Raw genomic sequence first — 15,935 nt, 5'->3', positions numbered from 1 at the left:
GTTCAACAGCAGTGGTTGTTTAGGTCTTGGCATTTTTCTTGGAGTCGCTCAGCCTTACCACCTAGCCTCAACACAAAGTGTGATGTTCGCCATTCAATCTCACGGCCACACGCTGCTTGAAGAAAAAATGCTATCCATGAAAACTCCCTAAACAGCCATGCCAGAAAGATTTTCCATAACGGTGGTAAGGCATTGTTGGGCTGAAACAAAAGCATGCAAGTCAGACAAAATAAGTGATGATACAAACATATACTAAAGAAGAAATGACAAGGAAAGCTCATTGGAGATACCAAAGGAAACCAGCATCTTCTGTCAGAGAGGTATAGAGAATGTCTAACGCAATACAACAACTTGCTGATTTTTTGCAAACTAAGAAAATGTGAAATCTAAAGTAGCTCAAAATCTGTCTTACAGATTTTTATTTTACTTTGCCTGAATGTTAAATCAGAGCCAATTTCTTATTCCTGAAATTTTGAGGTGGGGTCATACGGGTAGATTTTGAGAAAAACGTGGTTTAACCTACTAGTGCCCAGTCTCTCCTTAGGTACTCGGTCGTTCATTTTGGCCATTTGTTGACGTTTAATTGTTCAAGTTTCACATAGAATGGTAAAAGACTTAATTAAACAGTAAATAGAGAAAGTAGAAACATCTTGGAACATTTTTCAAAAGAGTTAGGAGTTGGGCTGTTATAATCCATCAAAACTGTAGTAAGCCACCACCTTAAGCTTGAGACTTGTAGGAAGAATTAGTGATATTTAGAATGGATATTAGGCTTGTAATAGTACTAAAAAATGCTCACCCCTTGAAGACATCTGAGTAAAATATAATCCAACATGAACCACAAAACAAGGTGTTCAATGAAGAAAAGTATTGCACTGAATTCCCAAAGATGATGTACTGCCCAGCAGGTCAGTAAACCAATCACAGCACTTTCTGTTAGGGGTTCAAATATAGCTGGAAATGGTTGCATTGTAAGACGCAACCTGGTCCATCTAGAAAACAACATGATGAACAGTCAATAGATTCTCATCAAAGAGTCACGGTAATAAAACAACCAATCACAAACATGTCTTTGTTTTAAAACAATGGATACCAGTGAGGGGATTCATGGTCAAACAGGTTAAAAAAGAATGCAAAAAAAAAAAAAAAAAAAAAAAAAAAAATCACCCAAAGGAAGTCATTGGTCTTTCAATTTCAACACTATGTATATTATTGTCTTAATGTATATTCAAAGTTTGCTTTGGGCTAGGTACAGTTAGCAGACACATGATGAAGCTTTGTTAAAGCAGCACTTTTGTCTATAACTCCATCAATAGTTAACTTCAAAAAATTAAATTTAAATTATCTGGGATTGAAAACTGTGCACACTTTCTAACGTCAACTGTGATGAACACATATAGATGCAGAAAAACGTGCAGCAAGGCCAGCAAAGGCAAACATTTACTGTCAAAGGATTGTTCACAGTAAAAGTAATGTCAACATACCTGACCATTCTTTGCTGATATCGAAAAAGAGAGTAACTACTTGGATTCTGCATGGCTGGGTCAGAGCTCAGAACAACTTTCATTCCCCTGCAATCAACAAAATGTGAAGTTACTATCTAGTTACTATCACCATTAATAGGACTGCCAGTCTTCTTGACAACAACATCAATGTGAAGATACAGATTAACTCAATGCATCAATCAAAATACCAAAGTTTGTAACTAACCTTTTAAATATTGCTTTTGATATGAAATAATCTTCTGCTATATAGCAAGAAAACACTTCTAGACCTCCTGCAAAATTAGTAGTGTGTGAATTAGAGACACCCTTCAGGCCTGTGTTCTAGAAGTGCCTGGGTGCCACGGTGACTAACTTTTACCTTTGGGGGACAGGAAAACTTAATTTTTTTTCATATCAGCTTAGGTGCTAGGCACCCAGGATTTCATGGTTAGGAACCTGTGGGCTCCTCATAATTTGATTTAGACCACAGCCTTTCCCTTGCTAATGACCCATAAAATTGTTTTCTATTTCTGTGCCATTGATTATTTTGATCACACCATAAGTATTTATGCGAATCCAGTAGATATTCTCTCTCACCTTATATATCAATGAAATGAAACTGCACCAAAGATTCTTAGCATCCCAAATCACTGTTTGTGAATACAATAACTCTTGAGTTCAACATTACCTATCTCATCCAGAAGAGGTTTGCTATAGAGACTTGACATGCCATTTGCACACAGCTGACCCAGGCTATAAGCTAGCAAATATACAAATGCATGTTGGGTTCCAAAGTAGACCTGTCAAGATTTGTGAACAAGTATAAGTTAAGCCACATAACACATACACACTCCCATACCTTCAAGCAATATCTTCTCTTACCTTATCTACACAAGCAGCAAAATCCATGCAGTTAACAACAAACGGTATCTATTGAAAATAATAATTATACTCATTAAAGCTTCAAGATAAAAAAGACTACAAATTAGCATTTGGCGAGATCATTGTAAGGATCTCGAGGCATAAAAGAACACAAGAACAGCTTTGTGAAGTCCCTGTAATTCCGTAGTTCTGAAAAGGCCTACATACAGCAACTGTGTTGGCTAGCTCACATCAGTGCTGGGTAACCAGGCTACTATCTCACAATATTGTTACAATAATCACTTTTCTGACAATCACTGCCTTGATTACCTTTAGAAAATAGCCCAAAGAAAATATGCCTGCTGACTGGTTCAAAATCGTGATTCTATAACGTGATGGAAACACCAAACTGACATGAGCTGTTGATGTGATGATGACGCAAGCAAAGAGTAAACAATTTGTGTTTTTTTTAGTTGCAGAATTTTCTAAAAAGAATGGAAAACATGTCGCCCATGTTTCTGTTGAGTTATAGAAACACTCATGGAAGTTTGGGAGAAGTTGAAAAAGCTGTGGAAATACTGACGCCTATCGGGTTGTGTTCCCACAGCATTTCTCACTCTCCCAAACTTATGCTCCTGTTTCTATAACTCGACAGAAACATGGTACATTTTGTATTTTTTAAATAACAGTTAAAAAATGTCTACCCCTAGCCACACTTTCCATGCTGAGTACAGTGATTCTATTTTCCTTGTATACATACATGGAAGAAGAAAAAAACAGTTTTTTACTTAATACCTGATGAACCATTCCTACACCTGGCCCCATATGAGACACTAACTCCTGAAGAGTGCCCTGATGGACTAAAAATCAACAATAACAGACAATAAATATTAATAAATAGATATAACCAAATAGCAGGTTGAAATCCTCATTGGCTATTAGAGTGCTCAATAGTTAAACTAGAACAAGTTATAATAACAGAATTACAGAGCTGGATTAGTTGGTCCAAAACATTTACTTGCTTCTCAGAGTTTCATGCTTCTTCTGAAGCAATCATCAGGCAACTGCCAGAAAAAAACATGGTTACAGGGAAAGATATAAACAGAACACTACATAACAGGTGTTGCAGTGACGTAAGGTAAGGTAAGGTAAGGTAAGGTAATTTATTTTACGTCAAGAACACGGGGAGTGGTTGCCCAAGTCTCCTGAGCCAGGGGCTCATGATAAAAGTGTTTGACATACATGTTAAAAAAAAGATTTAAAAACTATATATTAAAAAATACAAAGTTGTCATACTATTAATATCTTAAAAAATATGCGTTAAAAATACAATATTAAAAAACGATAAAAATACAACATATCTATAAAGGAATCATTTAAGACAAGAACTGCATTGGCAGCCACCAAAGTTTGTTCTATTAAGATGATTGATAAAAGCTGGAACGTTTGCTGCATTTTTTGCTGCCGGCGGTAACTGATTCCAAATTCTAGAGATGATATAAGAATACGAGCCGTGGAAGAATCTACTATTGTAAGGGCGTTGTTCTACGTTTAGCCCACTGCTTCTAAGATTGTATGGCGTGACCCGGGGCTTGAATAAGTTGGTGATATAACATGGGCCATTTTCTTTAAAACACTTAAAAAATATGGCTATTTAGCCATGTCATCATAGAATGCTAGCATCATAGCATCTCAAATTAATTAATATACATGTGTCAAGTTAAAGGGGCACTGTAGTGAATTGTGGCATGATTTGGACAAACTAAATTACCTTTAATATTACTATCGCAGATCCATAACAGGTCATACTTGGCTGCCTTATAACCTTGATTCATATTATTTATCTTTGGATTGACACCAATTGTCTTGGCAGCTGTGGTCAAAACAGAAATGAGCAAATTTTAATTAGCAACTCAGTTTGACACAAAATAGTGAAAGTATGTGAATCTATAGTCATCCTTCAGACAGCATCCATTACAACAGGGTTCTTTCCTGATTAGTTAATCTATATACAGATGTACTGACAAGTCTAACCAAATTTTCCAGTTGATTGTGTTCCTCCTAGACTCAACGCAACCAAGGAGTAGTCAATCACAAAACCACTTTGATTGTTAAATAAAACCCATTTGAATCCTAAGGAGCCTAAGCTGTCTAGCATCTGGATATTTTAATTATCTATTATGAAGCACTCTCCAGTGACTGGAATTTCCCCATTCTGACAAAATGACCAAATTATGTCTTGCATTCATGAGATAGTAATTGGTATTCCATACCCAACCTGAGAAGGGTTAGTGATAATTCTAAGTGGGAGGGAGATCTCAAAAGCCAATTTTTCAAAGGATAGTATGAATCCAGAGAGGTGTGGGGTGGGGGGAGGGGATGTTTCAAACCAAACACTTCTGTGGGAGGGGTATGGATATTTTCTGGAAAAATACATTATACTATTTCAAAACTGAAATTGCTCAAAGTCTTGGGTCAATCACACACATGTGACCTCTGGTGAACTCTCTACATTGAGTTGACTGCTCGGTGGCAGTCAGAAACTCGTTAAATGTTAATAACAGAAACTTAATATTCAAGAATTTAAAAACAACTTCAATTTGAGAAGACAAAATCTCTACTCCAAACCTTTTAACAATGACAACCCCACAAAGAAAATAATTAGCACAAGCTTAAATACTATATATTTTTTCTCTGATTGGCTAAAGAATGACAGTGTAATTTGCACATGTCAAAGTGATCAAATTAAGCTCCAAGTTTGAGTAATTTATAAACATTTCATGGAAGATTGTAAAATAATAAAAAATCAGCTCAACAATTCTCACCTCCTTCTTAATTTTGATCATCAATTTCACTAGTCAAAATTCTATTTGTTTTAAAAATCCGAAAAATTCTGTCATAGCACAACTTTGCAACAGTTGTTCATCAACAAATACCGCTAGAGTAAACAGTGTCACGTTGCCTGTTTCCCATTGTCATCAATCAACCACTAATAATAACATCATTATAATAAAAATGTTTGAAATTTATGTAGCACAAATTTCATTTCAGTGATCAAATACACTTTACAAAATATTATACAGTTTTAAAATTACAAACTAAAAAGACACTGAAAAAAAAAATACAAAAACTCCTAAAAACTGTTTAAAAAAAATATTGTAAAAAGTAGGTCCTAATATATTAAAATGGACATATAAATGATAAACATAATTAAAAACTTACCTAGCTTAAAAACATGCTTAAAATGGAAGGTTTGAACATTTTGTTTAAAAACATTTAGGGAGGTTATTAATGTAAGTTGATGTGGCAGTTGACTTCACAAAACACTAGTATCATCATGAATCTGCACAAAGGCAATTCTTGAAACATCCATACCACAAAACACTTATTAAGATACACTACATATATAATTATTATTATAAAAATGTTTGAAATTATTTTATACAGAGCAAGTTTAATTTCAATGATCAAATGCACTTTGCAAAAATATTGTTTTAAAATTACAAAGTAAAAAGAAAAAAACCAAGAAAAATTACAAAAACTTCTAAAAACTGTTTTACAAAAATATTGTAAAAAGAGCAGCCTGTGTTTTGACCTACTCAAACTATGACGTAGATGCTGGTCACCTGTTCAAACTTCTCGGGTGGAAAAATTGAACAAGCCAGCAGCAAATTCAAAGAGCTACAATGGTTTATAAGTCTTTGCATGGTTTGGCTCTAGAATATCTAAGTTCTAAATTCCAGAGGCGAGAAGCTGCATATACATGTAATCTAAGGGACTCTGAGAACAAACTTAATGTTCCATTGCTGTGCACAAACTATTATAAAAACAACTTTAGCTATAGTGGCGCCATTCTTTGGAACAGTCTTCCTTGTGACTTATGGGAAGCAGAGTCCCTGAGGCAGTTTAAATGCCTACTCAAAGAAATGTATGAGGCACAGCATTCGTGGAAAGCAGCTTTTTTTTAAATTTAATTGTTTTTTTTTTTCACTATTAGTTATTAGTAGTTTTAGCTGACTTTTTTTTTTGACTGTGTTTAAATAAAGATTATCTATCCTACAAAAGGTTATTAAAAACATCAAAGAAAATTTCATCTGAGGGCATAATATTATGGTTAACAATTTAAAAACACAGCCAATTTATTCATATTTTCACTTGGCGAAGATTCAAGAATGGGCTTTGAATAAGAACATAATGGAGCTGAATATTTAATGAGCCACAGGACAGATAAACAAAAATTCTAATCCTTTTGAATTAAAAGAAAGCACCCTTGTATTGTTCTAAATTTTGACAAAAAAATTTCAGAGCATTATGCTGTTATAATTATCTGCTTTGGAACGACCCTATAAATTTCAAAGTTGTGCAATTTAGACAGATATTCATAAGCATCATCAGGCATAATACAATGCCTATCTGGAAATTTTTGCCATGCCAACATTTGCCCAAATTCAGACCCTGTCGAGAATTTAATAGGAAAGCAATTTTCAAAAGTTTTCTTTCTGTCATTGTTTATTCGATTTGAGTTCATGTATTTTAAAATGCAGTTAGCTTTGTGGTCTGGAGACCATTCCAGATTCAAGCTCTCTGGGGACATATTTATGTAAATATAAAACAACCCCACCAAGATTAAATTATCCGGATAATTTTGCTCTGATTTAACTTACTCGTAAATAGTCGTGAATTCACTAAAGGAAATGCTTCCATCAACTGGCGTACAATTTTGACAGCCGGATCTAGCTCATCTTGTACACAGAAGAGAATTTCAAACTGAAACAAATTAGACAACAGACTTGTTTAGTAAACTAGCGTATGCATATTTTAACATATCTCAACCGTCAACGGGCGGGCTCCAAATAACATCAACGAGAAAAATTAAAAGGAGAAAAATTAAGTAATGTAAGTTTATTTTAAAACAATGTCGTCGAGAAATGAAACATAGCGAATTTAGTCACTGATATGGTGGAGCGTACGATACTTCTGTATCTTACCTTTGGGTATTTGAGTTCGAAAAAAGTTTGAAGATTTTTTATAAGATTCGGATCATCTCCGACCAAGGGCTACAAAATAAAGATACACACACCGTTAATAAGAGAAATGTTTTTAATCTCCAACATGACTTAACTGATCGATCAAACAACATTTGAAATTGCATGTGGACAATAAGGTCGATTATGAACGATATCTCACCTTCAAGATTGAAACCCCTGGAAGTTCTTTATTATTGGCAATGAGAGGGCATTTGTGGAGGTATATTTTTCTAAAATACGGATACAATGACAAATCAGTAAAATTGCTACAAACATGGTTGTGTACAAGCAACCCATTGAGTCTAGCGAACAAGACAGTATTGAATTACGCAGCTCAGTAAACAGTGAAGCAAGCAATACTTACCCTGTTGCTATAGATATCAACTGGAATAATACTAACACTAACCACAATAAAATAAATACAAAGGCTAAAACATCTGTGGCACTGGGAGCGTAAAACTCCTCGAAATTAGCGAAAGGGGAAGCCATGTTGGATGTTGCAGAGCACTCGGCTTGCCCTCGGGCCAAGTGTAAACCTCGTTCTCTGATTGGTGTATTCTTTCCAAATGATTGATTTTATTGGATGAAAATTCGCGCCGTTTTCGAGTGCTTTGGCGGCGTGACGTGGCCAGCTCTTTCATCCTGCAGGCAGATTGATGCCCTGAAAGTGTTATTTTTACGAATAGCGCGCATCCTTGAGACATTTGACAAAATGCCAACTGGTGCGGCATCATTTTGAAGTGGGACGTCATTATTTAATTTGCCGAGCCCCCCTCCCCCCAAAACAATGTTGGACTTTGGATGATTCAACATCAACATCGTATTGGGGGTGGGGAGGTGGAGGTGGACAGAAATATCATAATAATGATGGCAAAAGTGCAAAGTGTCCGAAGACTTCTGACCAGGATTGTAGCTTCCAAAGGGGTCGTAGCTCCTTGAAGAGTTTGGCTATCTTGTAGAGATCTAGAGAAATTGCCAGTATTGCCATCATCGGGATTTTCAATTTGGGTAGGTGTGCTTTGTTTTCGATTTGCAACTTGCTTCGAGCTCGGGTGACTCTCAAAGCTAGTCCCCACCTGCCCTACAGTCGTCGTACACTCGACTCTACGGGGTAGGCGACGCTGAGGTAACCGGAAGTGATTAGGACTACTCCACTGATCAGCAACCCAGAAAACGTGTCCAAAGTCCAGTGGAAAAGTCTAAAAATCATATTGATGCCGTAAAATGGAAAATATGGAACGTAAAATTGGAGAAAATAGATTCAAGAAGAAACTCGTTCATTGACGGATCCAGTGGGTGGTGGTGGGGAAACCGGACCCCATATAGGAATCAGCAAGATTGCGTATCATTTAACTGGTTGATTTAGTGTTTTAGAAACACGCGTGGCATTTTACCGCTAAGTCAAATCCATGTATATTCAAGAGTGTAATTTTGAAAATGGTAAGTTGCTTCTTCAACTGAGTGGGGGCAGGGAGGGTCGGGAGAGAAGTAATTTGCGCCCGTTTGCCGCCATGGTCAGCGGTATGTTTAATGAGCCTTAACGATGTGATACCGTTGCAGTGAAATGAGCAATTTCACTTTAGTGCTTTTCTGTAGTTCGAGAAATGGAGTGGGAAAACAAGTTTTCTTCCATCGTTCGTGAAACAGAGACGAACTTGGCAAGAGTACGGGTTAGTACATGTAGCCGTCGATCTTGGAAGTACTAATGGTCACACATTCCATCACGCCAAGTACAAAAAAATGATTGCCAAAATGCAAAAGTAACGTACGCAAAAATTAACTGAAGCTTACTTTTGGCGGATTTATTAACCGAAATTTCACACTGAAACAAATATAGTTTTAGCTGTGTCTGTCAGAATCCCCCCAAAAAGTTCATGTTCCTTTAGATCTACTGACAGTTTGTTTGTTTTACACTTTAGGATCGCTTGGGTTCCACCAGTAAAACAAAAACATTCCACCCCAGGTCAAGTGGAAACCGTTATGGCGGTAAGTATGTATCATTGTGATTGGACGTTTTCTCTTTGAATGGTATGACGATGTATAGAATGAACAACTGCAATTCGTATTGTAATGTAAACTTGTTATGTTTACCTCGATGGTCCAATGTATAAGACAATTTTCGGGATAACCTTGTGAAGCGCAATGTAAACACTCAATACGTGGGCAAGGCATTGCATATTTCAACTGACCACATGAGAAGCTACATGTATTGTATAGGACTGCTTAATTCGATTTCATCTGGAAGGCAAGAAGTGTGCTATTTTATAACACCCTTCTGAAAACTAATTGTATTAAAAGTCGATCCTGCAATATCATGGACAGATCAGTGAACAACGCTGTACTTTTCTGGTATATGGAGAAATTTTGGATCATGTATCTTATGGGGAGCCTCGATTGACATATCGACCAATGTACAGGTCAATATGTTGGTTATTACTCGATCAACACTCTATGGTCAGCTATTGACTGTGGTGATTGGTCAGCACACAATTATTGACCTGTCAGAATCAAATCAAAGTGTTCATGGTTTTCCGTGTCTCACAGTAAGATGTTTGCTGCCTCTTTGTATTATCTTTGTCTCAGCCAGTAACCTTCGATCCCAGGCATCAAGGAGTCCATATACAGGTACAGTAGCATGGGACTTGCAAAGCAGTAAACATAGTCCAATAAAAACGGTTGGCATGGCAACTAGTGTCCCATCCAGTCAGACGTCACCTGCTCTAGTGAATGCGTTGTTTGAAAGAGTTGAGGAACAAGCAGAGGTTAGTGCTCATATTTAAGTCAAGTGGCTGTATGAAAAAAAGTGACTAGGTGTATTTACTGCTTTCCTAAGATGAACAGCAACAACAACAACAACAACATACTTTATTTCTCACATATTACATTTACAAATTAAATTACTACTTTTTAATGTTTACAATATGTTGGCCAGAATGCTTACAAATCTAACATCACAGGCAATCTTTTGGGTTGTCAATGGTGCCCTTGTGTAAAATGACTTTTAAAGATTAAAGTGTCTCTAAGAGCAGCTTCTAAGTTCATTGACTGTCAATCACAATACTTTTATATTTAGCAGTTGAGTCCTTTTTCCAGTCAAGAATATAATATTTTTATGTTGCCTTACCTCAGGTAGTGAGTCATTTAACTGACACAGTTAAGAGACTGGAGAAAGAAAAAGATGTACAAGCCGCCGAGATAAAGAAAATGAAAGGTTTTGCAAAATGTCTTTTTCCAAATATATGTTATTTAAAAGGTTTTTTTAAATGGTACAGCAGGTTGGGATGGCACAGGGTATCTTTCCAAGTATTTACTGTAAATTCAGATTGTTCTGAAACTTGGTGATTTGGTATTTCCCACCAGTGTCAAGTGGTTACATCCATTGTTGATCAGTTTATATTTTGCACTCATCATCATCATCATCATCATCGTCGTCGTCGTCGTCGTCGTCGTCACCATCATTAGTGTCATCGTCAGGGGCCTGGAACAGAAATTAATGCTCACAGCAGTAGCTGTTGTCAAAATCCTGCAAATATCTTTGTGACAAAGTACAATATACAGTGTTATTATTTTTTATGCTTTTATAACAGATGAAATGAGCAGCCTAAGTGAGAGGCTCAGAGAAAAAGGAGTGGACATGGAAACAGAAAGAAAACTGGAACAAGTATGTGTATACATGTTTGATTAATAGCATGTTTAGACTGTCAATCAAACAGCTGGGGATAACAAGTTTGTCTTGAAAGGGGTTGTAATCTTGCTGTGAAACTTGTAATCTGTGCAGTTGTTAACAAGCTGCATTGATCAATGACATCTAACAGTGGTGTGGATTAATATTGATAAATCAAGGAATTAACTTAATATTAATAAAACAGAGCTCTTTTATTGGTCATAACTTTCTGAATTTTCCCTGGTTAACATAATCATACATTTTGATCACTTTTCAGTTTAAACGCGATGTATACAGCCAACTGGAATTTGTTCAAAGCCAAGCAAAGCTCAAACTGACTTCTGCTGAGAACTCTCCTCTCAGTGACTCTGCTGTTGTGAATGAAGCGTAAGTTTTTTTACATATAGGGTTTCAATCACATTTAGGGTCCATGTTAATTTAGAATTATCTTTCATCCCTAACAAAGTAGACATCCAAAATTTTGATTTTGAAGTATTTGAGACCAAATAAATTAATCTGATGTGTTCCACTGCAAGGCAGTGATCAGAAATAGTTTTATCTATACTAAGCTTAGGATACAATCGTTAGCAGGATATTACCGTTTAAGCAGTAATGATACTGTGTGTTGTCCAATACTAATTTATGCAATACAGAGTTCACTAAATTTGCCTTTATTTTGTGCTTTTATTCATAACTGCTTGAGGGTTAGGGTTAAACATGAAATAAACAAGAAATCTGGAAAGTAATATTTTAAATGAATTAGAGGCATCCTCCTTGACAAATTTGTAACCTGTTTTGTGTTTAATTGTACAATCTTTTAAAGGAGAAAAATTATCGAAGATGAAACAGAGTCTTTACAAAGGGATATCAAGCAGCTGAAAACAAAGCTGGGTAAGTAAAAATGATTTTTACCCTGCATGCCTTTATTCTAGTGAATATTTAATATATTTATTATATCATAACAGACTTATCATTATAATTATGAATATATTTACACCTAATTCTTATTCATACCTTGCCAGGCAAAATAGAAATGGAATTACACTCAACCCTTGCCGAGTCTAGAGATGTACTTCGCAAACAGGACCGATTAGACAGGGTAAGATCTGTAATCTTGTTTTTTGTTAGTGCAGGATGATTGAAATAAACATATACATTGACTTTATTTACTGCACAACTTGAATGGCATGCAGCATGACTTACTTTCATTATGTTGTTGAGATCTTTGTAGGATATTGATAAGTTGGCTGAGAGCACTAAATTGGTTGTTTTTAATAACATACTGCTTAGGCTTTATCATCACTCTCAGAGAATCAGCGCTCACAGTCAAGAAGTTTGAGCAGCCTTGTGGATGAGAGACAGTCAGACTCCTACGAGATGCGGCAACTCAAGTAAGTATCTTTAGGTGTGAAATGTATGACAAGAACATGCAGCATTTAAATAGATTCATTTGCCTGGTGACCAAAAGTAAGTTTCTGCTTAAGGTTTCTACCTCCCTGAGATGGAATGGTGGACCATTGCAGGTTTATCCCCAGTGAAAATGTGCCATACCATTAATAAAATACTCCTGAGTAGAGAAATACAAGTCATGAAAATAACACAGCTTTCTCAAAAAAACACACCACACTAGCACAGGCCAAGGCTTGTTAACTATAGTCCATCACGTCTCTCAAAACTGCAACTGACTTGGAGTTGGGTCAAGATTCTTGGTGCTGAGCAAAAGGGCTGTGTCCTGAGCTAGGGGTGAGGAGGTACTTTTAAATAACTGGCATTCAATTTGTAATCAAAGTGAAGTTAATTTCTGTTTGCAGGCAGCTTGTAAACAAAGTTAGTCATCAGTATTCTGAATTGGAATCTGAATTGCAGTCCAGCATCAGGCACTCAGGAGTTTCAAGTAAGAGAGCCATCAAAAGAATGTTGCTGTCTTGTTTGGTATTTTCGTGTTAGTTTTGAGTATGGCTATTAACTTTGAGCAAACCTTACATTAAAAGGCACAGGTATCTTTCAATGCCTATGCTGTCATCTCCAATGGATACCATCTTCACAGAATCTCCACACCGTGTTTAATGTAAAACATGTCAATGATGGGTCATTTGGTTTAATTTGGTTGAACAGGTAGAAGCTCTTCTCTGAGACAGCCCCAGCAACGTGGGTCCAGGGAAACAAAAATAACCAATGGTGACTCCAACACACGAAGAAAAGGTGTGAAAAAGAAGTCTAAAGCAGCTTCAGACAATCTTGTGCTATCTAGCAGCAGTAACACTGATCTGAGTTTGACGACACTGGATATTAGCAGTCCTAGTGACACAGAACTGATTTCCTCTGAGTTTCCCAGATCCACTGGAGGTAATTAAACTGTATTAAAATAGTCAGGATTATGAAAATACCTGTATTTTAAAAAGAAACCTTAATCACGTTGATACTACAACAAAAGCTGTTATTTCTTTGCAGGAGTGTCTGGAAATGGAGTAGGAAACATCTCAAGCTCATCACTAAGTTCGCTGGAGTCTGACGATCTCCTGAAATAACTATCACATTACGATCTCAGGCAAAGCTTCATGTGTACTTCGCAATCTATATCTATTCTTGTGACACAACCATATTATTTTATTTATTTATTTAAAAGTCCAACAGGGAAACAAATTGCAGTGCACAAGCTCAAGTGCTATTATTCCTCATTAAAGTTATGATGATGGCCTGCTAAGTGATAGTTAATTTATCATACATGCAGATATAATAATCTGAAACAGTCAAATTAATTATATCTGTCAAAACTTAAGAGTTAATTGTATGTTAAGAAATTAATTATGCAGTTATTCCACTGTGTAATCCCATTTCAACATCCCCCAGTCTGTCTGATTTCCTGTTTAGGATTGTCTTTGATCTGATAACCTTGCACATAACATTCCATGTGTACAATTCAGGGAGTGATCGGGTGAGTAATTTCAAAATCAGACAAGTGTGCGACACAAGACTGATTTCAAATTATGAGCACGATTTCTCCCTGAATTGTATGACACAAGGTATCCAATTACAAAAAGTTAAAATTGGATACCTGTAATCGGACATCCACCTCGTCACACACTGATTACGTGACAAATAGGAGCATGGAGAACAATCATGATTAAGAATTTTATCGTAGATACAATTAAATTTGATATCCTAGCTACAAAGGAAAGATTGAAAAAAAAGATTGTTTTTTGTGTTACAAAAATAATGTTTGACTTTTGAGCTTCAATGCAAGTAGTTTTTCAAGATTTTATTTTCTTATCAAGTTTATTATATTTCTGTAAAATTAAAAATATGAAATATCCAACCAGGTCAGTCCTGACCACAAATAGCAAATAAACGTAGCTACTATTTTCAATTAGTTTTGTTGATCTGTGTTGACCACAGGTGTCCACCAAAGGAGGTATTGCACAAACAAAATTTCCTGTGACTGGGACCACTTGCTTGGCTGTTGGGGTCTGGTCTGTGGATTAAACAAGTAGCGCACGTTCCCATAGTCTTAGTCATTTTTCTGTGAAGGTTTTGGCTGGAGAGCATCCCTCTGTGGTTGAAGTAATGAGAGTAATGGTGTGATGTGCTGTTTGAATAAATGCTCAAGATTCAGCTCTGTGAAGCTTTCCTTAAGTTCTGCAGGGGTTTTACATTCCACTTCCTCAAAGCCACAAATCCTACAAAATTGGTAAAAATGATAAAAAAAAAATCACAGATAATCCCCACAAGGTAGTTTCAATCAATTGTGCTAGAAACGATTCTCTTCTCTCAACTCCAAACAGGGATCATGATGTTTTCCTTATAAGTTTACCACCAATTTCAAAAAATTAAATATTTTGAAAAGAAGGCCCTTTGTGTCCCTTGATATTATTCTAGTTGTAGTTAAATTCTCATCACCTTGCTAGACCTAACTAGGCTAGATTCCTGCTGCTCTCTTGAGTGGCTTCTTTCCAAAACAGCAACTGGTAATTGAGCCTAGGCTAATCACCTGACTGCTTGAAATGGACTGATTATTATCATTCTTAGTGGAATATAAATATGGGGTGGAGAAATAAGATCTATGTTGACAACTTAAGGTACATATGTGTTAATTGTCTATTTTCGTTTTGATTTACCTTAAATCATTTGGAGCCTCCTCTTGCACCAGAACATTTATCATTTTTTCCTTGCATGGTTTCCTACACGAGTCAACGTCAATATTGCAAGTCTTGTGTCGCCGTAAATATTCTCTGATACTGCTAGTTTCTCCAGTTAACAAAATAAAGATCAAGTAATTGGCAAAGAAGAGTCTTCCATCCAAGTGTAGCTCGTCAATCCAGCGAGTTAAGGTTTTGATGTAACGAGTTTTATTCCTCATGTGGTCCAACTTAAGTAAAAGAATAGAATCATCCGAGGAACTACAATTAAATGTGTTGCCTAATTCTGGTTTATCGAAAAATAATGACGCATTCTCTTGCAGCCACATCGCCATATTCATAATCATTGGCTCACTATTCGAACTGTGTATATTTTCTACATACTCCTTCAGTTTGTTTCGCAAAGAAGATAATCCTTTCTTTGAGATGTCCGCACAGGAGAGTGATATTTCTGGCAAAGTTTGTGGATAGTCAAGTGGAAGGACCATCGTCATTTCCACCACAGACAAAAAGGGAGATTTCGCGGCATCGTTCGACCATTGGTCTGCTGTACATTTAACGCCAATCTTGAACGAAATTGGTCCGCGTGATGCTTCAAGTGCCTCTAAACAGGACGGGTTTATGAAGTGAAATTCTCCTGGGCTACAAAAAATTGATTTTAGGGCTAAAATCTCATCGAGCACTTCTGGAGCAGACATGATTGATTTCCGTCAGGCGTCAAACTTGCTCTGAAGAAACTGGTAACGATACAAATCCGCTGGCA

General features: G+C 36.4%; 3 protein-coding genes across 3 annotated transcripts; 1 reads left to right on the top strand and 2 right to left on the bottom strand.

The window, feature by feature from the left end:
• On the bottom strand, window positions 1–7,899 carry LOC145467118 (ceramide glucosyltransferase-like). Its single transcript, XM_081450654.1, has 12 exons — window positions 7,737–7,899; window positions 7,533–7,602; window positions 7,334–7,402; window positions 7,010–7,112; window positions 4,117–4,218; window positions 3,141–3,205; window positions 2,367–2,414; window positions 2,173–2,284; window positions 1,711–1,777; window positions 1,485–1,571; window positions 800–992; window positions 1–200 (listed from the first exon to the last, which is right to left on the bottom strand). The coding sequence occupies exons 1-12, from the start codon at window positions 7,859–7,861 to the stop codon at window positions 3–5; spliced, it is 1,239 nt and encodes a 412-aa protein (XP_081306780.1). The 5' UTR covers window positions 7,862–7,899; the 3' UTR covers window positions 1–2.
• A 1,024-nt stretch (window positions 7,900–8,923) lies between these two features.
• LOC145467119 (uncharacterized) lies at window positions 8,924–13,886 on the top strand. The gene is made up of 12 exons (XM_081450655.1): window positions 8,924–9,042; window positions 9,292–9,358; window positions 9,956–10,134; window positions 10,502–10,583; window positions 10,960–11,033; window positions 11,314–11,423; window positions 11,860–11,927; window positions 12,059–12,135; window positions 12,327–12,427; window positions 12,848–12,930; window positions 13,152–13,382; window positions 13,488–13,886. Exons 1-12 carry the CDS (start codon window positions 8,977–8,979, stop codon window positions 13,562–13,564), a joined length of 1,215 nt encoding a protein of 404 aa, XP_081306781.1. The 5' UTR covers window positions 8,924–8,976; the 3' UTR covers window positions 13,565–13,886.
• A 324-nt stretch (window positions 13,887–14,210) lies between these two features.
• LOC145467121 (RWD domain-containing protein 3-like) lies at window positions 14,211–15,877 on the bottom strand. Its single transcript, XM_081450658.1, has 2 exons — window positions 15,152–15,877; window positions 14,211–14,713 (listed from the first exon to the last, which is right to left on the bottom strand). The coding sequence occupies exons 1-2, from the start codon at window positions 15,868–15,870 to the stop codon at window positions 14,545–14,547; spliced, it is 888 nt and encodes a 295-aa protein (XP_081306784.1). The 5' UTR covers window positions 15,871–15,877; the 3' UTR covers window positions 14,211–14,544.
• Window positions 15,878–15,935: the final 58 nt, after the last annotated feature.

The sequence above is a fragment of the Orbicella franksi genome, chromosome 14 (assembly GCF_964199315.1).
Source record: "Orbicella franksi chromosome 14, jaOrbFran1.1, whole genome shotgun sequence".
NCBI classification, from domain to species: domain Eukaryota; kingdom Metazoa; phylum Cnidaria; class Anthozoa; order Scleractinia; family Merulinidae; genus Orbicella; species Orbicella franksi.
The sequence above is the reverse complement of the archived record's forward strand: the minus strand, read 5'-3'. Positions and strand labels throughout refer to the sequence as shown.

Coding starts and splice junctions, on each gene's coding strand:
- LOC145467121 (XM_081450658.1), bottom strand. CDS start 15,870: ATGTCTGCTCCAGAAGTGCTCGATGAGATTTTAGCCCTAAAATCAATT. Junction 14,714..15,151: donor GAGGCTCCAAATGATTTAAG/GTAAATCAAAAC, acceptor CCAATTTTGTAG/GATTTGTGGCTTTGAGGAAG.
- LOC145467118 (XM_081450654.1), bottom strand. CDS start 7,861: ATGGCTTCCCCTTTCGCTAATTTCGAGGAGTTTTACGCTCCCAGTGCC. Junction 4,219..7,009: donor GAATTCACGACTATTTACGA/GTAAGTTAAATC, acceptor TTTTGACCACAG/CTGCCAAGACAATTGGTGTC. Junction 3,206..4,116: donor CTGCGATAGTAATATTAAAG/GTAATTTAGTTT, acceptor GTTGATTTTTAG/TCCATCAGGGCACTCTTCAG.
- LOC145467119 (XM_081450655.1), top strand. CDS start 8,977: ATGGAGTGGGAAAACAAGTTTTCTTCCATCGTTCGTGAAACAGAGACG. Junction 11,928..12,058: donor GCAGCTGAAAACAAAGCTGG/GTAAGTAAAAAT, acceptor ATACCTTGCCAG/GCAAAATAGAAATGGAATTA. Junction 12,428..12,847: donor TACGAGATGCGGCAACTCAA/GTAAGTATCTTT, acceptor TTCTGTTTGCAG/GCAGCTTGTAAACAAAGTTA.